Source organism: Sardina pilchardus, chromosome 11, assembly GCF_963854185.1.
Source record: "Sardina pilchardus chromosome 11, fSarPil1.1, whole genome shotgun sequence".
NCBI lineage: Eukaryota > Metazoa > Chordata > Actinopteri > Clupeiformes > Clupeidae > Sardina > Sardina pilchardus.
This window is the reverse complement of record NC_085004.1, coordinates 31,444,255-31,471,553: the sequence shown is the minus strand read 5'-3', so window position 1 is coordinate 31,471,553 and position 27,299 is coordinate 31,444,255. Positions and strand designations below refer to the sequence as shown.

The 27,299-nt window shown below is 40.5% G+C and overlaps 1 protein-coding gene across 6 annotated transcripts in view; it reads left to right on the top strand.

Moving 5' to 3' along the window:
* Window positions 1-27,299, top strand: part of dgkza (diacylglycerol kinase, zeta a) — a 122,631-nt gene that overhangs the window by 42,674 nt on the left and 52,658 nt on the right. For 3 of the 6 annotated variants that reach the window (XM_062549992.1, XM_062549995.1, XM_062549994.1), the window contains exons 2-15: window positions 13,773-13,878; window positions 14,135-14,230; window positions 14,986-15,063; window positions 15,189-15,260; window positions 17,391-17,447; window positions 18,555-18,623; window positions 18,728-18,799; window positions 19,282-19,398; window positions 22,282-22,353; window positions 22,728-22,823; window positions 23,094-23,176; window positions 23,267-23,327; window positions 25,796-25,909; window positions 26,221-26,361. In XM_062549992.1, the coding sequence (XP_062405976.1) occupies window positions 13,773-13,878; window positions 14,135-14,230; window positions 14,986-15,063; window positions 15,189-15,260; window positions 17,391-17,447; window positions 18,555-18,623; window positions 18,728-18,799; window positions 19,282-19,398; window positions 22,282-22,353; window positions 22,728-22,823; window positions 23,094-23,176; window positions 23,267-23,327; window positions 25,796-25,909; window positions 26,221-26,361 (1,234 nt within the window). Of the gene's footprint in view, window positions 1-9,943; window positions 10,941-13,772; window positions 13,879-14,134; window positions 14,231-14,985; window positions 15,064-15,188; window positions 15,261-17,390; window positions 17,448-18,554; window positions 18,624-18,727; window positions 18,800-19,281; window positions 19,399-22,281; window positions 22,354-22,727; window positions 22,824-23,093; window positions 23,177-23,266; window positions 23,328-25,795; window positions 25,910-26,220; window positions 26,362-27,299 lie in introns of all 6 variants that reach the window. The other 3 variants (XM_062549990.1, XM_062549991.1, XM_062549993.1) reach the window with 3 other exon arrangements.

Below are 27,299 nucleotides of genomic sequence, written 5' to 3'. Positions count from 1 at the left end.
GGGTTGAGATGTTCACGCTGGCATGTGAGCAGCTTCACACTTATCTGTCAGACTGTATGGTGACGTAGCAATGTGATGGTGATGGTGATTGCAAGCGTTGTCAAGTGATCTGGTGATTTTGAGGTGGTCATGAAGCAAATAATTTTACAGTACTGCCATTTCTGTATACTAGCTTATATTTACCTTGCTGTCACAACTGTTTTGAAACAATTGCGTCTAACCTGATGGTGGTTACAAAGTTAGGTGGGATTGCAGTTGTGGATGTTGTTCATAGCCATAATACCTCAAACATAAAGTGCTGACTTTTCTGCAGGGTCAGTTTTGAGTAAAATATGTATTACGTTAGATGGATTATCTAATGTATAGCAACAATGTCTGACGGTCTCTCATGCTAAAGGAAAAAGGGTGAAGACGTTTGCAGGATCTTGGCTTTGGTCTGCAGTACTGGGGTTATCACACCCAGTAGAGCTGTGACACGCTTATACAAGACAACCCCCAAGAGCATACACAATGTGGAGAGGAAGTAGGGATATAGATAGCATTTTGATATCCTCTGGTCATAATGTACACCACTCAGTCCCACTTCTCCACACATCTATAGATGATGTTTTGTGATATTATATCATCAACCTTTTTCTGAATCAGAATATTACTGATCCTCACTTGGACAGTTACATTCTTGTCATCAATCAATGGAAGTGTGGGGAAGGTATTTTACAGCTCTTTCCCAGGCAGTATAATAATAATAATAATGACTACCAAAATAAGGTGTTTGTTTACTGTTGAGCAGCTGTTCTTTAATCATGCCCTTGTGTAAGGACAAAGTGTATATTTGTGGCATATTACATTTTTAAATTGTGACTTCAAAATGGACTTAAATGGAAGAGTGTTGAAATTCTTTCCTTCTCTCACTGAATGCACTTCATGGTAGGCTACTCCCCATACTAGAAATGATTGAATTCCAGAAGTAAAGTAAGCTTTATAATGCATTGTGATATGTCATGCTGTAAGGGTTTACCTTATATTGCTTTACTCATGATTGCAGTTTTGTAGATTTATCTCCGTCATTATAAGCCGTGTGAGCACTCTGCAACTCCATATTGGTTCATAATGCTTTATTTGGATACTATGAAATCTTTTTGTCTTTTACCCATTTTCTTCACTGAGGGAACTTCACTTGTTTACCTAGTGAGACTGAAACTATGTGTTGTGTGTGATAGACTGTTGACCTACTCACGTCCAGTGACTATATACAATAGTGTAGTCAGATATGATATACCAAGCAGTTCTGTGATTGGTGTCACAGCAGAAATGGACATGCTCCCTCTTACTTCCTGGTAGTGGACATAAGTTCTAAGTTCTGGACACCGTGGCAGCAATCCAGGGAAAGTAATCAACGTCATTAACCCTGACTGGTTGCATTGGAAAACTCTGCCCTTAGCCACTGATCCCTGTTCAGTTTCCAACCACATCACTGCATTTAGTCAGAAGAATTTCTCAGGTTTGGAATCTGCCTCTAGAACAGTGGATAGTATAGGATATAGTTATCCTAAACTCTGAATACCTAAAAGGTTATAATATTTGTGTAAGTCAGGGCTAAAAACAAATCTGCACAAGTTTATCTTTATTAATAGCATTTTGTATGAAAACAAAGCTTTTTACTTTTACAAAGTATTTGAAGTAAGTGAAATGTCTTGGAGTTATTTGTGTAATTTGTGCAGGGGCAATTTGCAACACCTACGTGATCCAAATCACACTTTGATACCTCCCTCTCAGTTTCATTTCTGGGTAAGGAGATTTAGGGTGAGAGAAAAGCCATGGCTGTGTCATCAAACCTACTTAAGATCCCACTTAAGTGCTCAGCCTGACCTTTCTGTTGATGCCAGCGAGAGCAGGAGTTTATGTTCAGTGACTGTGTACTGGTGACTGAAATGTTTACAGAGCAGAAAGGCAACACTCATTGTCTTCCACCATGCGGGAGGAACCAGTATAGAGTCTATTTAATTCCAAAGTCTGCTGTTCACTTAACATGTAAATATTTACTTGATTTATAACAAATGCTTTTTCCACAAGTGAAGCCCATCTTAGGACTAATTTCCTGTCTTGTTTTATCCATAGGACTCACCACTGGTATTATAAATACACTAAAGGCACTCATTTTCAATATACTTTAAAGACAGTACTCAAATTAGGCTAAATTCACAATTTTGTTTGCAAGCTCTCAGATAGTTGTGTGACTTGATGTTACTTTTAACTGCACCTACAGTTCTCCATCCATACATCTATAATTTATACAGGGACATGACATGATGATCATGTTTAAGGGGCTAAGGCATCACTGATGTCCTGATTGATATCTATCATTTATACAGGGACATGACATGATGATCATGTTTAAGGGGCTAAGGCATCACTGATGGCCTGATTGATTGTCGAGAACTGCTGAGAAGGCAAATCGATCTAGCATTTCTCTGCGTTGTTTTGGACGAAAGATTCTACAAATAAATTTGAATAAAAACATAAACATAAGCAAACAGGACTTCCTGCACCCTTTAAGATTCGTGAGGACGCAGAAGAGGGTTGCAGTTAGGTGACGCTATCAATAGTTAAACTATTGGCTAACTTTGGAATTAGAATAGAAAATAATACACACACCTTGCATTGACAAACCATAACACTAGCCTTCCGGACGTTCATGTTCCATTGCCTATATATACTGTGTGGTGTGAAATGCTCAACATTGTATTCAGTGAGGCACAGCTGTGAGCATGAGGCACCAGTATACTGTAGGTACAGTAACATCTACTGTGTATGTCTGTCGTGGATGAGTGTTGGTGCTGATAACTTGTAGGCCTGCTAACTTTACCACAAACTATATCAACCATATATAGTATGTTGTGTTAAACTAGTTTAGAAGTTTAGAAGTGCAAGTTTTAAATAAATCACATGACCTTTCAGCTGTCAACCAAAAAAGCATTTGGTGGGGGGTAGAGGTGGCCACAAAGCCGCCAGGCATCGTGGAGCTGTACACTGTAGCTGACGCACAGAATCAACGACAAACTGCAGAATAGAACGTCATCTCGTTTCTGTACAACTTGGACATTATCCTTACATCTCACAATGCAACAAAAGTAAACAGACACACAGCATGACTACAGCAACCTATGAAACAACTCCTCTCCAGTAGAACTTTGAGTTGCTATCTAGAGTATGCACCAGTGTTTGTGCCGTCTCATTTTCTTTATGTACTGCATGCAACAAGCTCCACAACACTCTAGCAAACTCTAAGTGACACAAGACGTCAAAAAGACACTTGTTGCCTGAACTTTAAATGGTCTTCTAATGTATGAATGAAGTTTCCACTTTGGGCTCCCAGTGTATGAAGCCTGTGTTTGCAGTTTGTGCACACCAGTGCTCTTTTGCCGACTTCCCCATTCCCATGCTCTACAAATCCCCCCATGGGACACGAGATGTAACACAGACTCACTAGATTGAGCTCTCTGTGGAGATGGAGGTCATATTAGACTGGGACTGCTGGGGAACTTTGTCATCATTGGTTCAGTGGACAGTGATGGATCATCTGCGGAGTGCACTAGCTTGTAGATTGTGAACAGCAGTAGCTAAATAAATGATCATAAAGCCAGGGTCACTGATCTGAATGCATTTCCTCCTGAATTAGTTCTTGAGTGCAACATGATCTGAGTGTGAACGTGTTATTATTGAACTCTTCTGTGTTTGGCCTTTAACTCTGGTGGAGACAGTGAACAAGCTAATTTCCCCAAATGTTGGCGTGTTCTTTTACCTGTGCTAACTTTGATGGCATCAGTGTGTACATGATCTCCAATTAAATAAAACTTATCTTAGATTTAAATACAGTCACTTTAGATGAAAGTGAGATTCCATTCATCACATCTGAACTGATATGTCAAATCATGGCCTCTTGGAAGAAGTGACCACGATAGCCAAAATAGCACAACAGCAAAATACCTTCAAATTCTGCCTTCAAACTCTTGGTTCTTGACTGGCGGAGCTGTTATCAGGACCACCGATAGTAAGGCCTCGGTCATCAAGGTTCACTTCTGTTGCCACAGTGATGACTTGCCAGGTGGGTTTCCTGGGCTAGAGGCGGTTCCTATTGGTCCACCTGTGTGGAGCAGCATGGTCTCACTTTGACTTTGATCCGTGATGAGCAGTGCAGTGAGAAGCCCGGAGGCAGCCAGGGATGGCAAAGGAGATTGCCATAAACGGAACTGGCCTCTATAAATAGTGCATTGCCATGCTAGTCTCCCATCAGACCCCTCTAATCTCCTTTAGCCCCTGACCACATTTTACTAAATATGAAGCAGCTCAACCAAGTCATACAGTAGCCTTCAGTCAGTGCTAACTATGAGCAGCTCAACCAAGTCACACAGTAGCCTTCAGTCAGTGCTAAATAGGAGGCAGCTCAACCAAGTCACACAGTAGCCTTCAGTCAGTGCTACATACAGTATGAGGCAGCTCAACCAAGTCATACAGTAGCCTTCAGTCAGTGCTAACTATGAGGCAGCTCAACCAAGTCACACAGTAGCCTTCAGTCAGTGCTGTGCTTCTCGCTTTTGGTGATGCTCTTTTTGATACCTCTGCAGCAACAGCCAAGCATTCCGTTTAATTTTCTCTAAATCCTTGTGCATTTTAGGGAGATTTGATGTACCCTTCATGCTTTGGCAATTATTTGAAGGGCCGTATCTGCCTCTGGTGCAGACTTCCAACAGAATGTCGAGCAGTGTGTGTAAACACTGTCTGAAGAAATATTTACATTTGAAACATGGAGCTGAGCAAGGGAGGATTCTTTCCAGTCCTTCTGTCTGTATGTTGTCACCATGTTGTAGTGTGTGGAGGCCCTGCATTTTGAGAAAGAATCCCCTCTGACGTAACCACACACTATTACTCACCAAATGAGATGGAAATAACCTGATGTTTTTGCATTCAGACAAGGGCCCACACAACATGGCAAACAATGCTGGGTTTGTGAGGTGTAGTGTTGTCTTCACTGCCCAAATGCTGTTACATATTGCAGATAAGTTGTTCCTGGAGAGTTGCATTTTATCACAAAATTATATTTTTGATGAATAACTGATACAAAATCTGCCCTTTTTTAAATCAGTGAATAATCTGATGGTGATTTATTTTTTTCAGTAGTGTCATGCAACTTTTCTAAAGTGGTACTGTCTCTTTTGTAGGTTGAGATGAGATGAGATGAGTTATGATGCAAATAAGGGATAATTTGCTACTTAAAAGTTTCAGATATGCAGTGTAATTAGATATGTCCAAATAAGATAAGCAAACTAGCCCTGTGCAATCTAAACAGAGGTATTCCAAGGAATTAATGGGAGACTTCAGTGAAACAACAATGTAGGGTCTATTTTTGGATTTTACTGAGTGTTCATTTGGGACCAAAGTGACAGTGGAGTTTTGTGAAATTTCACAATGGCCTGAATTCTTCCATTTGGGTCATTCCACGCCAAATCAACCAGAGCCCACGCACTTGCGTCTCAAAAAAATCTGAAAAAAATACCATGTGTGCCTATGTTACCCAGGAGACACTCTGTAAAATGTTTTTGTGCTAAGATCAATACTTTTCAAGTAACAGCCAGTTTTACAGGGGGAGGGGGGTGTCAAATTTGTTCTACCTCTTTTTTTTGTCAAAGTTCACAAGCTCATTGCTCAAGAACTAGAATCTGTAGGAGGCTCAAATTTTGCAGGCTGGTGCATAAATAGGAATAGTATGCAGTAAAATCACCACGAGTAGTCTGGATGATCCTGCATGGTCATAGCAGTCCCTCAAAGTTGATCAAAATCTTATTGGAGTTCTTGGCTGGGCTCTGTTTAGGCTTACATAAGACATATTTTTACTCAACATAGGCTCTTGATTTTTTTTCTCTTATTGAGATAAGTAGAAACACTCTCCGAAAAAGCAATGAAGAGAAAAGAAAATCCATCAGGGACTGAACAGCAGACCTCACAAGTTTGAAAAATAATTTTGGATCTCATATTCAGAGCACCCTAACACCTTGTGGGAATATACAAAGATTTTTTTTATATTTTTGTCTATAATCTGCATTACCTCTTCTTTTTAAAAACACCAATTTGACTTGTCTTATGCGAATCTTTCTTTTTCATTTTCCACCCTAAACATGGACAAAATGCACCATTGAGATCAATATGTTTTGTCCCCACCCGGCAATTTCAGTGATTCAGTGATTTTAGTGGCACCTAGTGGTTACTCTATACAAAACAAATCTCTCAATAGATCTCTATGGTGCATTTTGCCCTTGTTCAGGGTGGGATATGAAAAAGAAAGATTTGCATAAGACAAGTCAAATTGGTGTTTTTAAAAAGAAGAGGTAATGCAGATTATAGACAAAAATATAAAAAAAATCTTTGTATATTCCCACAAGGTGTTAGGGTGCTCTGAATATGAGATCCAAATTTATTTTTCAAACTTGTGAGGTCTGCTGTTCAGTCCCTGATGGATTTTCTTTTCTCTTCATTGCTTTTTCGGAGAGTGTTTCTACTTATCTCAATAAGAAAAAAAACCCAAGAGTCTATGTTGAGTAAAAATGTGTCTTCTGAAGGCCTAAACAGAACACAGCCAAAAACTCCAATAAAATGTTGATCAACTTTGAGGGACTGCTATGACCATGCAGGGTCATCCAGACTACTCGTAATGATTTTACTGCATACTATTCCTATTTATGCACCAGCCTGCAAAATTTGAGCCTCCTACAGATTCTAGTTCTTGAGCAATGAGCTTGTGAACTTTGACAAAAAAAAGAGGCAGAACAAATTTGACACCCCCCTCCCCCTGTAAAACTGGCTGTTACTTGAAAAGTATTGATCTTAGCACAAAAACATTTTACAGAGTGTCTCCTGGGTAACATAGGCACACATGGTATTTTTTTCAGATTTTTTTGAGACGCAAGTGCGTGGGCTCTGGTTGATTTGGCGTGGAATGACCCATTTGCGTTTTAGGCCCTTTTTACACACTTCCAGTTACACACTTTTCATTTATGGGCAGTCACACATTCACGCCTCTGTCACACCCACATTGCACACGTTTGAAATCAAGGCAGCCTTATGAAAGAAAGAGGCATGATGTATTTGAAATAGAACCATAGGCTGATATGAAAACCATGGAATGGGGATGTTCTTATTGAACTTTTGAATGGCATTTAAATCCAGAAATGTTGCATATAAAGAGTCAGGGCATGCTCAAGTCTTGAAGTATGTAGATTTTTTAATGTCAATGTTAATTTTCAATGTTTCAATGACCGCAAAATATCAATTTATTTATGCCAACAAAGATGTAGACTGATGCCTGAAGTTTCTAATACAGAGAGACTTGCATAACAATACCAACCACCATTAACTAGCAGTCAACAGTCCAAGTGGGGATGTCCCTGGATATCCTCACTTAAGAATGGCTCTCAGAAATGAAAAATTAGTCCAGTTAGAAATTAATGAATAATTTGACCAAACCTAATAATGGTCTTTACTTAGATTTAAGTGTTATTAATCTCATAAATAAGATCAAAACATTTATTTGTTTTGGGGTTTTTTTTAGTATGAAAAGATTTCCCTGAAGACTTTGACTTATTTTAAGGAGTCTTGATGTGCTCAACACACTGGCAGACAGCTTTGCTTGTTTTAGGAAAATCTGCTCATTTTCAGGATGAGATGTCTTACGTCAAACTCATCATAAATTATATCAAAGTATTTTTATGACAAAGCATTAGGAAAGTATCTTACTGTACAGTATAATGAAAACATTACCAACATGTTTGATCTTGATATGAACACTTGGTTACATTTTGTTAGATAAGTAGTTTTTTCAGTGTGTAAAGACAAAGGACATTTGAATTGTCCTTTGTTTGTCCTGTTCTTAGTCCACCAGAAAATAGGTTTATCTTAAATAAGCTTATTGTCATCTAAAATAATTTATACTGTACATTTTGTTTGGTCATGAAATTCATACTGGGATTCAAGGATGATGTTTCTGAAGATTACTGCTAAAATAGTGATGTTGATGGTAAAATCTGATTACAGACATTATGAAGATGCAAGGTATGAAACGCCATACTACTGTACGATCACTTTGTCTATTAATCTCCCTTTCTCTATGTCTCTGTTCCATGGCATTTTACTGTCGTAGCTGATCTACAGATATTATGTTAACTAATTCACAGGCCTCTCATCGTGCACTGTTATTATTCCGAGGCCTCGTCCTGCCTGTTTTCTTCTCCTTCGCCCACTGCTTGCTGACCATATCTCACATTGTGCTCAGAACAGACTAAGTAATTATGAAGATCAAAGACATCATGGCAGGTTCGCTTCTTACAAGTCCTTGAACTATGTGTGTGTGTGTGTGTGTGTGTGTGTGTGTGTGTGTGTGTGTGTGTGTGTGTGTGTGTGTGTGTGTGTGTCTTTGTGTTCATGGTGGATGCATGACGCGTAGTACCATTATTTTGTGCGTGTCTGTGTGTTCATGGTGGGTGACATTTTCCCCCTCTATATTTGTATAACTGATGCTTGAAGGACTCTCTGGGTAAATGTTCACAGAGGGCTTGGTACTTCCTCGTGAGAGTCGTCACAGCACTGTTTCCACTAGTTGCAGCCAACAATTACACTTCAGTTTATTGCCAAATCACCATCACTGTGTTCAGTATTTTTACTTTGAATTTACTGTGAATTTGACTGTCCCATGACGGAGATGTTATCATGTTTATGTGGCCAGAAATTTTGTTTGCCAGTTAGCTCCCTTTCCTTGTTATTTGTTAAATTTCATATGTAGTGAAAGGCTATTTGTATACTCTCTCCACTTTTAAACCCTCTATCCTTTATGTCTAATTGTAGCATCTTCCATCTCTCTCTCTCTCTCTCTCTCTCTCTCTCTCTGTCATTTCTCTTAATAGAATTCTGTCTGATTTAAGGGTGACCATGGCTATTATATTGCCAATTCTTTTCCCTGTAGGATACTTAATCTGCAGTTATGTAAGCAACCTTTCTCTGACTAGACTATTGTTGTCTCTTTCCTTTACTGTCTTATTGAAAAACCTTGTGTTTTGGGGTGACTACAACACAGTCTAAAGCAACCCAGACCACAAAGGAAGCAGTGTACGCCCCTCAACTACAATTTTTCCACATCGCTCAGTTTTTCTGTATGTGGCTATTTTTTTTATTTTGTGCAAAGAGCAGGCCCTTTTTTAATTTGTGTCCAGAGCGAGAACACTGAAGTTGGATGACTTATATGCGTTTCCAGAAGTACTTCTACACTTGACATGTTTCTTTCTAAACAAGGTATAAATAGACCTGCATTTGTTTGTGGCTTATATGACCTTTCTTAGCTGAGCTGTACAAATGTCAAAGTAGCTGTTTGTGCAGATGGTGTAAAATGTAAAACTGACAGACTCATTTGCTGTGTAAGAAAAGATTGCTCACCCACACAAAAATCCTTAGGTTATAATATTCAAGCAGAAAACATCTTCTAATGACATGATATGCACACAGGCCTGCCCTTTTGGTATGTTCACTTGAAAAAAAGACTGAATGGAAACTGCCCAGAGGTGGTGAATTACATTAGTTGTTTGTTCAGCAATACTCCCATTCATGTGGTCTTTGCCATACCATGCATTCGTATTTGTTGGGTAATTGTAGTCCAGTTGAATTTGTAGTAGTAGTAGTAGTAGTAGTAGTAGTAGTAGTAGTAGTAGGTACTATGACGTCCACCTTAATCAACACTTCTTGTCGAAAGGTTCTTATTTTTGCCTTGTTTCCGTGAGGTGCCATTCAGCCTTTACTGTTGCACAACGTTGTGTTGTTGAGATCAAAAGAGAAGCACTGTCCTAATTAAAGTGGGAGCCTTTTGCTTGTTAGATTATGCTGATAGACATCTTTGCACCCACAGCTACTTCTGAGGAAAAGTGAAATCCACATAAATCTTTCCATCCTGTGGCTGTCAGCATGGACATGTTCTTCCGCCGGCACTTCCGCCGGAAGTTGGATCCATGCCGGTGTCACAGGCCCAGTGTTGCCGTGGCTGCGAGCAAAGCCCGCCGGCGCTCGAGTGTGGGTTTGGCCAGCGCTGGCTTGACTCAGCGCCGCAGGTCCAGCGTGGGCCTTCCAGGACCCGGGGCTCTTCTGGCCCAGCACAGGCCCTCGCCGCCGCAGGCCTCCGGTGGGAAGATGCTGCGGAGGCAGAAGATGGGCCGCCGACGCTCCAGCACCACCAGCACCTGCATCAGCCCACGCTTCTCTGTGCGCCGCCGCCGTGCCGCTAAGCTACGCACCATCGACACCCACCTGCTGGGGCCCTCCATGCTGCTGGCCAGTCTGGTGCAGATGAGCGAGGAGAAGGAGGCCATACAGCCGGTGGACGAGGCAGAGACGGAGGAGGGATGTGAGGATGATGCCTCTTCAGCCTCTGGCTTCGAATCTCTAGACGGCAGCAGCAGTGACTTTGAGGAAGAAGCAGACACTTGCCCAGACGGGCAAACAGAGAGCACTTCCTGGGAACTTCTGCATGGCCTTGAGGCTACAACAGCAGAAGGCCTCCAGCCTCGACCGCTGATTCGTGCACCCCGCTGCCTGCGTCGCAATTCCTCTCACTTGTTACCAGCTGATGCCGTGTACCACAGCAGGACATCATATGGCCTTTATGGGCGATACCGCCGGTCTAGCCAGGCCCGCCAGCCCTCCTTTAGCCCCAACTCCGCTGCACCCTGGCAGGGTAAGGCAGGCCTGGCCGTGGGGCCCCTGAAGTCAGTGACTGGACGTAGGGGCTCTACTTCCCTCTACAGGAAGTGTTCAGCATGCTGGAAGCTCTCTGGCCAAAGAGACTCTCTTAGTCACCCTCAGTGCCCGTACTATGACCCCCGCGTGGACACCTGGAGTGGGTTCCTCTCGTATGTAGACCCTCGTCCCACTCAACCATAAGCAACTGCTTTTATCTGTGATGTGTTTTTGCATGAAAAGAATTTGACATTTTTTAGGTAGAACATTAGGAACAATTCTGTCCCATATATTATAAATTAGGGCCCAAACTGTGTGAACGCCCTATTGCAGCTTCTTCCTCCTCTTCCTCTTCCTCTTTCTCTTCACAACTTTCATAATTATGCACATTGCACTAACCACACCCAACAGGAAGTGAGATATTTGGGATTTTGTCCATTGTGACGCATGATCAATTTTGGCGTACTTCTCCTAGCAAGTCATTTTAAATATGGTACATCAATGGTACGATGTTGCTGATTCTAAACTGAGAAGCTTTTTTTGATTTGTTATAATGTGCTGAAATAGCGATATGAAATATGTGATAAATTTGTCATGCATCGATTGACATGGGTCAAACCTCACAGGTTGTTTGTCAGTTGTAGTACGGTTTGAAGAAATTATTTTTAAAAACGAATAGCCTACCCTGCTACATATTTTGTTGTCTTAGATTTCGCTATCGGGTCTTGTGCAAGAGAGGCTACTGACAGCGCAATAACTTTCAAAAAGACCAGAAGATATAAGATATTATAGGCTATTTCGTTGCTCTGTTTGGTTAGGTCTATCCAATGAGTGCAGAGCCATCCCCCCGCCCTGTATCGGTGGAAACGCCCCCCATAATCCCAGCCCAATGGATTAGTTTCAGACTCACATTCTGACCACCCCGTCCCCCAAGCAGGTATAGGCTGGAAGGAGATATTTTTAATAACTACCAGCTGTTATCTGCATTGCACTGCATATCACAAAACGTCACACCTGACAACAGGTGAGCAAGTGCTTCCAGTGTAGAAAACATGTGAAAACAAGTAGTGCACGCATCAAATATGTGAATTTTACAACGCACGTGCTGCTTTGATAGATTCCGAAATGTCACGGGTCCGCATCCCAGGTGCTCGGGTCCACCATCGCCGCTTGCGGCTATATTTATAGTTGTGTCTTTGGATGCATGAAAAAACCTAAAGTGTTCTCTCTCACTGGCAGTGAGTGACACCACACAAATACACAATTTGAGCAGTAGCCTTTGTTTGACTGCACCGATATGATCTACAACTTGAAGATTTGATCAGTCTTGGTGTGAGAATGAATGTTGGTAATGAAAGTACAGTAGCTACAGTACAGATATGGCAGTCGTTAATATAGCAAGTGCTCTCTAAATGTCTGGTTTTTTTTTAGTAGGGTACGCGTATAATATGATTCAAACACCACCACAATAACTTTTTAATTTCATCTACCGGCCACTTTGATTATTAGGTTGTTAAAAAATTATCAATAATCATCTTTATCGATATGATTTTATTGTGACCCGTGTTTGTGTCATATTACCTAGGCCTGTTAAACAACTAACATAATGGATTTCTTTGCTTTGAAGAGAGAGCAGGGAAAGTGTCAAGAATAGCTTAGAAACTGATACCTTGTGAGACTGTCAAGTCTGTTGGTAGCTCCATACATGTGATTTTACATTTTGCATTTTTAATGAAGGGCCTGTTTGATTAAATTCAATCCATTAAAAGTGCAAAACACTGAACAATGTGTAACTTCAGGAGGATTGGAGGCCTGAATTCTCTATGCTATCTCCACGTATTTTTGACCTGGTTTCTCAAGCTCAAGTTGCAAAGGTGCCAGATCAGCTTTGGGTTGGTTTGCAACCAAATACGTATGAATTTGATCAAGGTCTTTCAGAGACTCAAAGAACATAATGAAAGGTTGTAACTTGAACTAGGTGTGCAGATATATTTTGTTGCACCAGGTTAAACACTATTGTCTAGTGCACTAATTTCTCAAGATCAGAGGGTATAACTCTATCTTTGTTCCTTACTCTCTCTCATGTTCACTTTATCTCACAAAGAATGCTCCATGTAGTTGAATTGTTTTATTTGCTTATCTTTTTTTAACTTTTCTTCTCCTGGTTTTTGCTTGCTTCTTTAATCTTCTCCTCTACATCCTTCTCTCCTGTTGCCTTGCTCAGTATGTAATCTGTAGTGCTTGGGGCTTTCTGAGTGACGCGCTGTGAGGAAAATGACTAGTGACACTGATTATCCCTCATATATCTGAGGCCATGCCTAATCATGATGGAATTTTTGGGAAAAAAGAACTTGAACTTCCATGCAGACATGAATTCACAGAATAGTAAACCTTTCACAGCCAATTTGAAAGTTCAAGGAAAGGAATGTGTTGTGAGAATAAAAGATGTACAATGTGCAGATTGAAATGTGAAGGAATATCCTTTTCATTGTATCTCACATTTTGTGTCCCACCACTCCCAGCTTGATATAAAGCGAGATACTTTTTAAAGAGACTTTTTATGCAGCAAACATCTCTAGTCTGTCCTCAAAGAGTAGTAAGTTTGCCTCCAACATTTTTTAATTTGTAGGAAATTTAGTTCAGAGTACTCAATGTGCATCTGGGCACATCTTATGTCCTTTGTTCCCAAGTGGAAGGTTATTTTTTGCAGTGAAACCCTCACAACATAAACCTGGCAGATCAAACTATTCAAATTGCTTTTGATGTTTTCCCACAAAGTTATGAAGATTATAAAAACTTTATGGTTGACTTAAGATATAGTTGATTTATACTTCTATTGGTCAATTAACCAAGCAACTTCCTTCTGTCAATTTAAGACATAGTTGATTAAAAAACTGAATTAAATCAAAACAATTTTGCAAAGCAAACGTTGAGCTATCTGCACTTTGTTGAAAACCTTGTTGTGAATGTATCACATGGATTTGTCCAATGTCTCTGTGTCACAGGAAAGCTATTGCTAAATCAGGCCTGCAGCATCTGTCTACCCAGCCCTGTGCCTCTGCCTTGGCCAAGAGTGAGGACCGGGAGATCCGTTCCAGTGTGGACTGGAGTGTAAGTACTTGATGTCTCCAGCGCATCTATCTGTGCTGCACTTGATTAATCAGGCAGTGCTGTTTTGTTAGGGTATAGGGAACATATCCAGGTAATCACATGTCTCATCGATAGTGATTTTAAATGTGGAGAACTTAAAGCACTGTCAGATCTGCACCATAAAGATCAGCCTAAGTTATATTGATGTTATACTGTATCTCTTCTGTAGCTGGTCAGTTCAAATGATTGAACTCAGGTTGTCTGATGTTTCCTGTAGGAGAATGCTGTGTATGGAGAACACATCTGGTTTGAGACTAATGTCTCTGGGGACTTCTGTTATGTTGGAGAACAGCACTGCCTTGCCAAGACACTGGTGAGTGTGCTCTGCACGTATGACTTCTAATGTGTGTGTCCAGTTATTACCCAAGTGTTATTCATACTACCACCATATTTAGATTGGTAGTGCAATTTTATTTGACCAATACTGCCCAGGAATTACATAAGATTGAAACAAAAGTTGATGCACTAGATTCAAGATTAGATGAAACTTTATTGTCATTGTGAGTACAAGTACAAAGACAACAAAATGGAGTACAGACGGTTAGAGAGGTTAGAGATTCTAACCTCTAACCGTATCTCTTCTAGAGCTAGAGGAAGGATTAGTCAGGAAAGGAGAGCATGATTAAAGAGCCAGTTTGGAAACGGTTGGAACATGGGAGTGAAAGAGCTGAAGTGAGAAATTAAGTTAAGAGTATAAAAATGGTTTGGTGTGGCAAGAGGACAGGCCTGACCATGCCAGACTGAGATTCCCAGTTTTCCCACTTTCAAAATGAAATGATCTGGGGTTTTTTTGTTTTTTTTCTGTTTGTGTTTTCATTTGTCTGTTGTTTGGTCATAAAGATAAGTGTGTCACTCTGTTGGAGGAAATGACATGAGGTGTGATCATGGCAAGATTCAGAATATGGCACATGCAATTTATTGAGTAGCCTGAGGCTTAAAGCTAGTGACCCAACATATTATGATGTACAGTGCTGTACCTGCAAGCTATAAACCCTTTTCAGCAGGATGGAGCTGCCAGAACGGATAGTGAGAATAATATGTTTATACCTTCCTCTTTCTCTCCCACAGCAAAAATCTGTCATGCGAAAAAAATGTGCGGCCTGCAAGATAGTGGTTCATACCATCTGCATCGAGCAGCTGGAGAAGGTAACGGGCCTGCTTTGTTCTCACAAGCTAGAAAATATACTGAAGGAACTGGAACCCAGAGGCATAGAATGCACTGGTGTTCTGTTCCACCCAAGCTGTGTCTCACCTTGCTGTTCCATCTTCAGTTGTCGCAAACAGAGGCCCAACTGCTGGGTCAGTGGCTGGATAAGCTGCCCCACAAAGACCAAGCTTTCCGAGTGAGACCCTCATCAGAACACCGTGCCCTCCCCAATCCACAGTCCTAGCCGTCTATTTGGGATACGAATCTGTGCTCTGATCATAGGAGAGACCTCGGGGGAATTTTCTGGCTTGTCGCTATAAGATCACTGCTTTGTTAGAATCTAAGCATGGAATATGAAACCACCGGCATGCATTTGGCCATGAATGTGTACATTCATGATATGGGTGTTCTTTCAGGCATTTCATTTTCTTGAGATCTTTAGCCTTTGATCTTGGTCAACTTTGGAACTTTGGGCCTAACTGCCAGAGAATTTCCTTTGGGCTCCCTCATACAGTTGCCTCTCTGCTCATCTCTCTTACTTTCTCAATCTGTATTGGCTTTGATTAGCACTTTGGTCTTAAGCGAAATGTGTGATAAGCAGGGTATGAATGACAGGGCTTTGGCTTCTGGTTTTGGTGCTCCACTCTGTAAAAACTACTAACCTTTCATAGCAGAGAGTGTTGTCCACTCTTTCCATAATATATATACATGTATATATATATGTAGTATTAGCTAATGTAGGTGGATTGCTAGGTGACATGAATTCTTAAGCCCAATCAATCTCCCAATGATCTGAACACAGAAGACCTCTCTGTCAAAACTGAAACTATAAATACTGTAGGCTTGAATGCTCTGTGTACCCTTAACTGTACAACTAAACAAAAACAATAATTACAAGTGCTCATAAAATAGTTTTTTGGTGCCATGCATGGCAGTGTAGGTCCTGAGGTTAATGTAGAGGTTGTTTTTTTAATCTATCAATTTTTACCTCAGACTCTTGATCTCTTTCTCTAAAGCAACACTACAGAGTTTTTTGTACATTAAAATAATGTTTCCAAAATAATTTTAGTGGTTCATCAACTCGTAACAGGGTGAATGACACTTCTGCATTGGCGTTGCAGCCCTTTATCGGCTTTAACCGCACTACGTACTGTAAGTTCACCAGATCAGGTAGCGGATCTAGTTTGATGGAATAAGACATAAGAAACTACAATTGACTTGCTTCAATGTCTCAATACAGCACACTTTCATAAAAGCATGCAACATGCTCTACCTTGTCTGTGGACTGTGTCATTTGCTGGATAAGCAAATAGTGTGCGTGCGACAGAGGAAAAGTGCTTTCATGTTGCTTTAAGTTAACTGACATCTCACAGCAGATGTACCAAAAAGGTGTATGCACTAAAGTCATGCTGAGCAACCTTCTGCTCATTAAAATGGCATTGATGAATAGATATTTGACAAGAAAATATGTATCCCTGTGCAAGGTCTTGAGGTGGCGTACACATATTTGTAATTTCCATATTGTTGACGCCTAGAGGACTGGGAATGGTGATGTAAGTGGATCAACACCCTATGCGCTGTCAGGAATTCTCTAACAAGTCTTATACACTACTCACAAAAAGTCAGGGATTTTTGGCTTTCGGGTGAAATTTGTTCGCCTTTGTTTCAATAAATAGTTTGAGATGAGGAAATCACCATGGCATGATTCTACTCAAATGGCCTACTTTTATGATATATGCCACTGTAGCTTGAACTTTTTACATTTTTCATAAATTTTGCCCGAAAGCCAGATATCCCTATTTTTTTGTTAGTTTTGTATCTGCACTGCAGTTAAATATTTAAAGATCAGATTGCTTCTCTGATTATTCTCGGAGTTCTATCATATTGGATTTTCACAGCTCGGGTGCACCTTTTGCAGAATACCTGAAGGAATTATGCCAAATCAATCAGATCATTAGACCTCAGGGTCGAGCCCATTACGATATACTATGCAGTGTGAATCTGGAGATGAGGAGAGATTAGATTAGTTCGTAATACTGTTTCCCACCTAGTTTGCCATGTTTGTTAGTTTGTTTATTAATCTTTGTGAATGATTTTTTCTGAGATGGTGTTTAATCACGTTGGGATCCCTTCTTGTGCAGGTAGATCCGTATTAACCCACTCTGACCTCAACCTGTGGCTTTTGGGTCATTAGCTCTGTGGCTACTCACTGTTTTCGGCTCATGGGATTGAAAAAATGCTTTCTTACCAAAACTGTGATTACAATTAAGCTAATGACATGGAAGTGCAATCACCTTAAACATGTGTTGTTCTCTATCATCTTCAGATTAATTTTAGATGTAAACCATCATTCAGGGAATCAGGATCCAGAAATATTCGGGAAGTGAGTACACACACGCGTTTATTGGTATTGTGGACTGTCCTGTGCCTATTTCTAAATCACCCTTCATGTTGTTTTGAAACATGCTCCATTGATCCTTTTCCTGGACACGTCCTCCCCTCCTCCGCTTTGTTTACCATGCTGTCTCTCCTCTCTTCCTTCCTCTCTTCCATGTGCCCTCTCCCCTGTGTGACCTTTGACCTTACCTTTCCGCCTTGCTCTGGTTAGCCACCCTGGCGCCGCAGGGCCTTCAGAAGGCCTCGGGCTTTGCTAAGGCACAGTGCTGTGCCTAAACTCAAGGCAACTGCATTTGTAGCCAATCAGAAGGTACCACCCTGTCCTCTATACCCCATTAGGGAAAAGAAAGGGGGGGGGGGGGTTATGTTTGCCTACCAACAATTCACACCCACAAATATCCATGATTCCCTCTGATCACTTTGCCTTAACTTAACTTATATTATTAAGGTCATTAATATTAATATTAATATTTCTTATGTATAGTATTCAGTTTTGTAGCTACTGTATGGCATCACAATTAAGTAATTCAACACATTTTTACATTCACTTCAGCTCCTCATGTGGTAAAAAATCAGATGTTTCAACAGTTCAGTAATTGATGAATTAATTCCAATGTGTGCAGATATATTATATAGCAGGGTATTTGTTGTACTTTTCCATATACTTCCATATCCATACACATGTAACTGAAGAAGCTGATCCTGGCATGCTGAATGTTCTTGTCTCTAGCACCCTCTGCTGTACTGAAGTCTGCACTACTCCTCTAAACTTTACACTCGAATCTCTCAGCTCTATATTACTATATATTCGTTTTACATTTCTGTTTTAAAGCGACTCTCTCTCTCTCTTTACCTTTAATCTTTGAAGAGGTACAACTCAGTTGTGCTTTAGTGGTTTGGAAAATAATAATAATATTTCCTTTTGTTGTAGTTATCTCAATAAACCACAAACCTTTACAGAGTAAAGGACTGTAACATCTTTAGGTATATATTTTGAGGGCATTAGGTTAAGAGATGTGCAGTGGTGGTGAAGATGTCTGTCATGTTCTTTGAAAATGAGTATTGACACAACAGGTTCATGTTTCCACTACAGCCTTCAATAGTGCGACATCACTGGGTCCACAGGCGTCGACAGGATGGGAAGTGTCGACAATGTGGGAAGGCGAGTTCTCAACCCATATTCAGTGTTTTGTGTTCAGGGCAGAATTTTGACCTATCTGTCATTCAGGGAACTTTCCCTTCATGCTGTATAATAATTTCCTACAGGGTTTCCAGCAGAAGTTTGCATTTCATAGCAAAGAGATTGTGGCCATCAGCTGTTCCTGGTGTAAGCAGGCAGTAAGTACCCATTCAGTACAACTCTGCTGTTTATTTAATGGGTATGGTGTATAAATAATTATGCCTGATCTGGTTAAATAAAGAGATAATAGCAGCAATTACTGATTTTCCAATAGGAAGCAAATACCAGTATACAGTACAATGCAATCTCAAGATGCTTATGCCATCACCACTTGGGTACACTATTATGTGCTGAAGTGGTTCCTAAATGTTACTGTTGTTGTTTCTGGGCTGATTAGTTGTGAATTATATGTACAAGTTAGCAAATAAGTAATTAGATGTAATTTTATTTTAAGGCATTTTTAAAAAAATAAATGATTTGATCCCATTGGGTAGGCTTTGACATCAATATGAGACTGCATATATGCTGCTGTAGTTTATGTATGCAAATGTAATGCAAAATTGGTTTCAGTTGAGCCAATTTCTTCCCATCACTACTTGTAATGCTCACACTGTTTGTTCTCCCCCACGCCTCCCTGTAGTACCACAATAAGGTGACCTGCTTCATGCTGCAACAGATTGAAGAAGCCTGTTCTCTGGGTGCGCACGCTGCAGTCATTGTGCCCCCCACATGGGTCATTCGTGTACGCAGACCTCAGGTACAGTCCAACAACCGCTCACGTGCCAGGCATTCATTTGTGCTTTGCCTCCACATGCATCCCAATTGACACATTCTATACTTCAAACTGATGTTGCATAAGATCTAGCACTAAAACTACCCTAAAGAGTTGCAGAAGTTCCTATTAGGGCTGTGACAAAGTATCGATATGACAATATATTATACAACTTCTTTTTGCAATACGTTAATAATATCATTATTATAATGAAAACATGTAAAAAATGTAAGTAAACTCATCCACCAATTTGACTCAAGAGTCACTACCTCATGTATCCTCTAAACACACTATACACATTTAGGCACTAAGCAAAACGAAATGCTCTTCGTACACTGTTTCAAGACGTGTTTCAAGAGATGATGTGATGAACCTGTCTGACACACTCACATGGACTGCACATTTGAGTCGCCATGGCAAACACCCTGTAAAATGAATGTCACATGAATTGTAATCTCTGATATTCCCATCACTGTGTAAGGTTGCAGTCTACAGATTCAGACGACTACGACCCAATCCCAATTCTCTGTTTTCCCCCTTTCCCTTCCCCCTTCCCCTTAGTTTTGCATGTTTATGTGAGAGGAAGGGGAAGGCAATCCCAATTTTCTTTTGGATCAAGGGCTGGAGCTAAGGGGAAGGGGTAGCCTATACCCCCTTAGAAGTGTGAATGTCTGGGAGCTTGCTTGAAGGCTTTAGGCTTTAGGCTACTTGTCAGACAGGAAATGTCTATCAATTAGGGCTGTAAGTGTTGATGCAATTAAGGACTAAGCATAATACATTTATCACATTAATCGTGCCACCAAAGATTTTTACACAGTTACTACTTCTGTTATCAACGATCCTCTTGGGCTGCTACGTTTTTGATACTTTGATGCACGTTTCTTGTCATTAAACTGCCCCAGACACTTCCTTCCTGACACGTTCTGAACTCCCGGCTGAATGCCACCAGCGGCAACACAAGCGCAGTGTACTCCGTTTTTGACATTCAACTGCATTACATCGTTCTCAATGCCACTCTGCAAACCAGCATCACACTTAGCCGCTAGCGCTGTGTAAACTACAATTCAGTTGTATTTTGCTGCCACCGCTCAACAGAATCTGTTTTTTTATCCAGTTTTTGCCAGTTCAAAACGTTGGTGCTGATGTGGTTGCAAGTGACAGTGCACTCATGTTGGTGCCGGTGTTTTGCTCAGTCAACATGGAATTAAAATATCAAGTTTAAGATATAGCCTAATCTACGAGCTAAACCTTGTTTACACTCCTACACAGTTACACGTGAACTGAACAGCCCTACTATCATTGTGTGCTATTGTTTATTGAAATGTCTGCATGAATGCAAGTTCCAGAAAATGCAAATGTCGTTTTCTCCCACCTCCTCTATCTGCTCAGCCAGGCGTTCCCCACATCTGGCCTTTAATGATGTGTGCTCTTGCTCTACGTTGCCAGTGGTCCTCAGTGGGATCCTGCAGATGATGTTGCTCCTGCCCTCTTCTCATTCAGGGCTGGCAGTGCTCTCATGTGCTGCTGCTCCTCCTCTTGTTCAGATACTCAGTGGTCTGGTTTAGAAAGCCACCAGGCCTCGGCCTTCTCTTCTGCTCTTTCCGTCTCATCTGCAGAAATCACAGTGTCACTCTTTCCCTCCGTGTTCTTTTCTGTTCCTTCCTTCTCATCTTCAGAAATCACAGTGTCACTCTTTCCCTCCGTGTTCTTTTCTGTTCCTTCCTTCTCATCTTCAGAAATCACAGTGTCACTCTTTCCCTCCATGTTCTCTTCTGTTCTTTCCTTCTCATCTTCAGAAATCACAGTGTCACTCTTTCCCTCCGTGTTCTCTTCTGTTCTTTCCTTCTCATCTTCAGAAATCACAGTGTCACTCCTTCCCTCCGTGTTCTCTGCTTGGAGCCCTGCTTGAATTATTCAGTTGTTCTGAAGATGAACACTCCTCATCGGGTCACTGTCTTTATCACTATCAAGTTGTTTAATCCACCCCATATGTTGAAAATATGAATGAAAGTGTTTTGATTCGTCTGTGCATCATTTGTGCACGATTGTGCAAGCAAAACTTTAAAAAAAATTGTGACCTGGGGTCACCTAGCACCCCATCAACATCCAATTGTGCAGACAAAATAGACGTCTGTGCACTATTGAGTCTTGCTTTAATAGACGTCTGTGCACTATTGTGCGTAATTTATTGTGTCTTGCTTTAAGCGTTATCTCCTGGTGAGTGACGTCACCCACCATACCCTTCACATACTAAGAGTTTGGCATGCTTAATGTCAGTTATTAGCTGTTACCTAATTAGCTGGTTTCATTGAGCTCAATGCAATTCAAACCAGCTAATTAGCTAACAGCTAATAACTGTCATTAAGCATGCCAAACTCTTAGTATGTGAAGGGTATGGTGTTGATGTGGGGTTATTTTAATTCCAAAGGCCAAGGGGGATTTTATCAGGGTGCATAGTGTCCTGGATCCATTAAATAACTGGCCTTTAAAAATATAAATAAAAATCCTCTATGGGAATTTAACATGGGCGTTCCAATACTTATGACCCTCTATATTTTAAGGAAAACATTTATTTATTTACAATACATTATTCATTCACAATGAAAATTGATTATTGAATTGAATTATTGAATATTTCCTCATTGTTTCATTTAAGGCATTAAGATCAATCTCCAAAAGATGATTTTATACTTAACTTTAAGCATGTTTTCCAATACTTTTGGAGGGCACTGTTTATTGGACTGTGTTACTTCTTAGTCAGTAGATGGCAGCAGAGAGCCCTTTGCATTCAATCCTGCTGATTTCGAATGACATGGATGGGTGTTCTGATACAGCTGTGTGTTGCTTTTTGTCTGTGCCTTTCTGCAGTCATCACTTAAATCTAGTAAAAAGAAGAAACGGACCTCATTCAAACGCAAATCCAGCAAGAAGGGAGCTGAGGTAAGGACTCACTGCTCTCTAGATCAATACGAGTAGGTCTGCACTACATTTGCTAGTGGCCAGTCAGAGGGTGCACGCTGTACTGTAGAGACTTGTCATCTCAAGTGGCCTGGCGGCATCCAGCGGCCCTTTGTAGCCTGTAATTGCATTTACTCCGTCTCACAAGTCAATACTGAAGCCGTATTGAGCGGCTCTCATGATGCTAATGACTGTCCTCGCTCATAAAATACTTCAAATGTACCTGTGGGGATCTCTTAAGAACTACTGTGTTTACACACACACACACACACACACACACACACACACACACACGTGTGTGTATTTCAATAAATGCTCTGTGCTTTTAAACAATCTTCCATTTTCTTTCCTGCTAGGAGGCTCGCTGGAAGCCTTTCATTGTCAGGCCCATCCCCTCCCAGCTAATGAAGCCCGTGCTCGTGTTCGTCAACCCTAAGAGTGGGGGCAATCAGGTGAGAAGGAACCTCAGCTGCCTTCAGCTTAGTTAGCAGGAATTGGTTTAAGGAGAATTCTTGTGATTTTTCACATACAGTAGATCTCCGTTTCTCATTTCTCATGAGCCCCCATGCTCATGGCCCCAGAGTGGATAAGAATAGGCTATCTACCGGTACCCTCTATCTTTGAAAACGTCCACAGCAGTCCCTAAGCAATTCAGAAATAGTCTGTTCACTATGAGATTGACATGATCAAGGCTGCAAGATTCATCCATTTTTATTTTCCAGGGAGCCAAAATCATCCAGTCTTTCATGTGGTACCTCAATCCCAGACAAGTGTTTGACCTCAGCCAAGGAGGGCCAAAGGATGGGTATGCCTTGACTTGGACACTAAAAGTTTATGCACAGTTTGCAGGTGCTTGTTTATGTGAATTCACTTTTGCTCTCTCTGTCTTTCTTAGCTTAGAAATGTATCGCAAAGTCCACAACCTGCGGATTTTAGCCTGTGGGGGTGATGGAACAGTAAGTCCGTGTTTTTTTGTGCATACACTACATGCTATTTCATACATGTGTGATGTGGTTGTTGTGTTTAGTAGTGCGTCACTGTACATTGTTGTTATGATAACAGCCTACAACTGTTGTGCATTCTATGGATGAAACTGCTTGATTTCACACAATCTACTACCTGTCCTTAATATGATAATCTGATGTACAAAATAACAAATGATAGGCTACATAAGACAAATGATACCGGACGGATGATAAACGGAATGATAAAATAAATAAGTAATAAGACATTTTTTTTTAAATAAAAAAATCCAAGTTAACTACAGTAATCTTGGTATCATGTTTTGCATGTTTATTTAGGCTGTATGGAAAACCAATGGGCATACAGTAGTAGCCTATAACATTCTGTCATCCTGAGAATATTTGTTTTCCATCCTACAGTTTGGGAATAATATATGCTTCCAGATATGATCATCCAAATATGGCCTCCTGGATTGGTAAAAATGGGGGAAAAGGGAAAAAGCTGAAATGTTGAAAATAAAATAAATAGTTACGGGCTTTAGTTTTGGGACCCAAACTTTACACGAGGAAACTGAGCAAAATAGAGACTGTGCTGGAACCACTTTCCTTAATTGGGTCTGATTTCAAATGGGATGAGCCACACAGAGGACATGCAGGTGTTACGGATATACAGTGCAGTGTGCTCCTGAGATATCTACTGTATCTAGGTGTCATAAACACAATAAACATCCTAAACATCAAAATAGAACAAACAGTTAACATTGATGGCACATCTTCTATGAACCCCTTTATGCAGTTTGCACCAGCTTCAACTCGTGCTGTAGAGTGAGGTCTTGTACCTCATCAACATTTAGTTGATCTGCCATTAGTAGGTTGCCATGACTATTCTTCCTCTAACAGTCACTGAAGAGGGATGATTAGATTGTTTAAAGGAACACGCCAACTTTTGGGGAAATTGATTTACCGTAAGAACTCGATTAGAGGCCCAGTCCCAATTAGAACCAGGCCCCTTTTGCTGGCCTAGTGGGCTACAGGCTTGGATAAGTAAAGGCAGGTCTCAATTAAAAGCCTGCTCTGGTTTTTATGGGTGTCTTTTGGTTGCATAAAGCCTCTTAAAGCGCACTAGATTGTCCACTTCCAGTTCTGTATTGTTTACATCACACACACTTTAGGGTTCCTAAAGTTAAACTTCTCTCAATATGGATGTGCTATATGCACAGTTGCCTACTCCTATCCCCAATATAAGCAGGTTGTGTTCGGAGAGCAAATAAAAGCTTGGGCTATTAGGCCAAATCAAGTTGTTATGAAAGTGGGTTACACCAGATAGCCCCTTTTAGCCAATTCCATGAATAAGTTAGTCTACCAATGTAAGACTATAAAGCGCTAAATGTGCTTATAGGGTAGAGCAGCATGGACATCTTGCAATGGTGATGCATTGGCTAATAACGATAATGATGAATCGGCTAATATCCTATCCTGATGGGTTGGATAATCCAGTTGACAACAAATATTGGGCCACTCCATAACATAGAACCCTCCAAGGAATTGTAGCCATCAAGATAAAGTGTAGTTCCCCCTACTGTGTAAAAATAGTGTAACTGCAATGGTCGGTTATGGAGTTATTTTCACCAATTTAGTCTCTTTCTTTATGGACCGTATGACATGTGAAAATAGTATATGGTGTTGTGCCATCTGCTTGATCCATGTCCAAATCAGCTGTAGCTATCAGCAGTCTTATTGTTCGGGGTCCAAGCAGAGAAGTTGGCATAAGCTTGGTAAATAGGACGCCTCGCCGTTGTTATTAGCTCACCACTACTCGTGGGGGAGATGCAAAAGCACATTAATGTTTAGGCTCATAGGGCTCTACAGGTATATGGAATTTTGGAAAATTAATAATTTACTCCGATGCTTATTTCCACATGCCAATTTGTTAAAAAAAAAAAAAATGCAAATTGAGGTGTAATGGCCACTTCGTATAGCTACTTGTCCACATTGCGACCTGGAGCATGCATCATCTTTGATACCTGAACACCGTGTTGTACATTGTCCCTTACATAAAACATCACAGCAACGGACACAAGTCGTTACTTCAAGTTTACAAGGGCTCATAGTGGCATTGTAAGGCTTTATGGTTGAGTCCTTGTTCTGTATGAGCAGTTATTACCACCTATGGAAATTATTATGGGACATTATATGAATAGCCTACTTTATAAGCTTCATTGTCATGATTGTGTTTATAAAAGTTGTTCTTATCTGTTACTCTGTTACTTTGTAATGACAATGAAAAAATGGGTAAGATGTTCAAGACCGATATACTGTAGATATAGATTTTGGTAATGGGGTTGTTGATTTCTTTCTGTTTGTCTTTTCTTTCTTTCTTTCTTTCTTTCTTTTCTTCTTTCTTTTCTTCTCTCTGTCCTTCTCTGCATGTATTTCTCTCTTCCCTTGCTTGCGCATTATAGGTGGGATGGATACTGTCTACCCTGGACCAGCTAAATTTGAATCCTCAGCCTGCCGTGGCTGTTCTTCCTCTTGGCACGGGAAATGACCTGGCCAGGACACTTAACTGGGGAGGGGTATGTGTAATTACGCTTCACTACTGGAGTCCATTCTCATTCATTTTGCCTAATGCCCATCTCATTTTCCCTAAGGTAGTTTTTAGGTCTTTTTAATTGTAATCAAATGGACATTGATTTTCATCTTTCTAGAGATCATATTACACTTTTCACATATCATATTTCTTTTTACTGTTTTGATGCACTGTACTCTGCCAGAGTTAATCAACTATCGGATCATAATTGTCACATTTTTATAATTGCATATGGCTTCAAATTGTTCAAATCAGCGGTGTAAAGTTAAAGGTTTGGTTCTCTTGTGCTGTGCACAGGGCTATACGGATGAACCCGTGTCCAAGATCTTATCTCACGTGGAAGATGGGAACATTGTCCAGCTGGACCGCTGGAACCTCATGGTGGAGCCCAATGTGGAGGCTGCAGGAGAGGAGAAAGATGACCAGCAGACTGATAAAGTAAGCTCCCTTTAGCCACTTCCATGAATTATGCTTTAGGTATTTTACTTTAAGTTAGTCTACCAATGTAAGACTATAAAGCGCTAAGTGTGCAAAGTGCTTGTAGGGTAGAGCAGCATGGACATCTTGCAATGGTGATGCATCGGCTAATAACGATAATGATGAATCGGCTAATATCCTATCCTGATGGGTTGGATAATCCAGTTGGCAACAAATATTGGGCCACTCCATAACATGGAACTCTCCAAGGAATTGTAGCCATCAAGATAAAGGAATGTGCTGTATGCTAGTATAAGGGTACACTTAAAACCATGATTCAGACCATTATTTGTTTCTACAGTAAACAAACAACAAATAATAAGACAAATAATGGTCTTGGTTTGAAACAGAAACACTGAGGATTTACTAACAAAGGAAAAATATTTATCTGTTTCAATAATTGTTATTATATGTTGCACTATTCTCAATAATATGATTATTTGCGCAGTCTAAATTAGGTAACACTTGAATTTAGACAGCACTGTCACATATTAGCATTAATACATAATATGTGTAGAGTGCTCAATAAGGTCCGTATTAAGCGTCATATTGTTAAAGGGACACTTCACCGATTAGCATTAAACATGTTACTGGCGTCATATTCAAAATGAGTGTATATTTTTCATGAAGTAGACAAATAGGTTTCAACATTTGATATGTTGAAACCTTTGATATGGCTATAGCCTGGCTAGCGCCTACCACTTCTCAAATGAGACGTGGTCTGGCAACCAAACATTAATTTTCTCATATTTGAAAAAAATGCCCAGATCCGTTCATTGGGCGCCACGGATGTCTATCAAATGCGTCTGTGCATAGCTCATCATCGTCTTGCTTTCCACCCTGTTCTGTGATTGGTCCCCTATCTCAGGCAAAAATGAATGAAATCTCGTGCAAAGGCA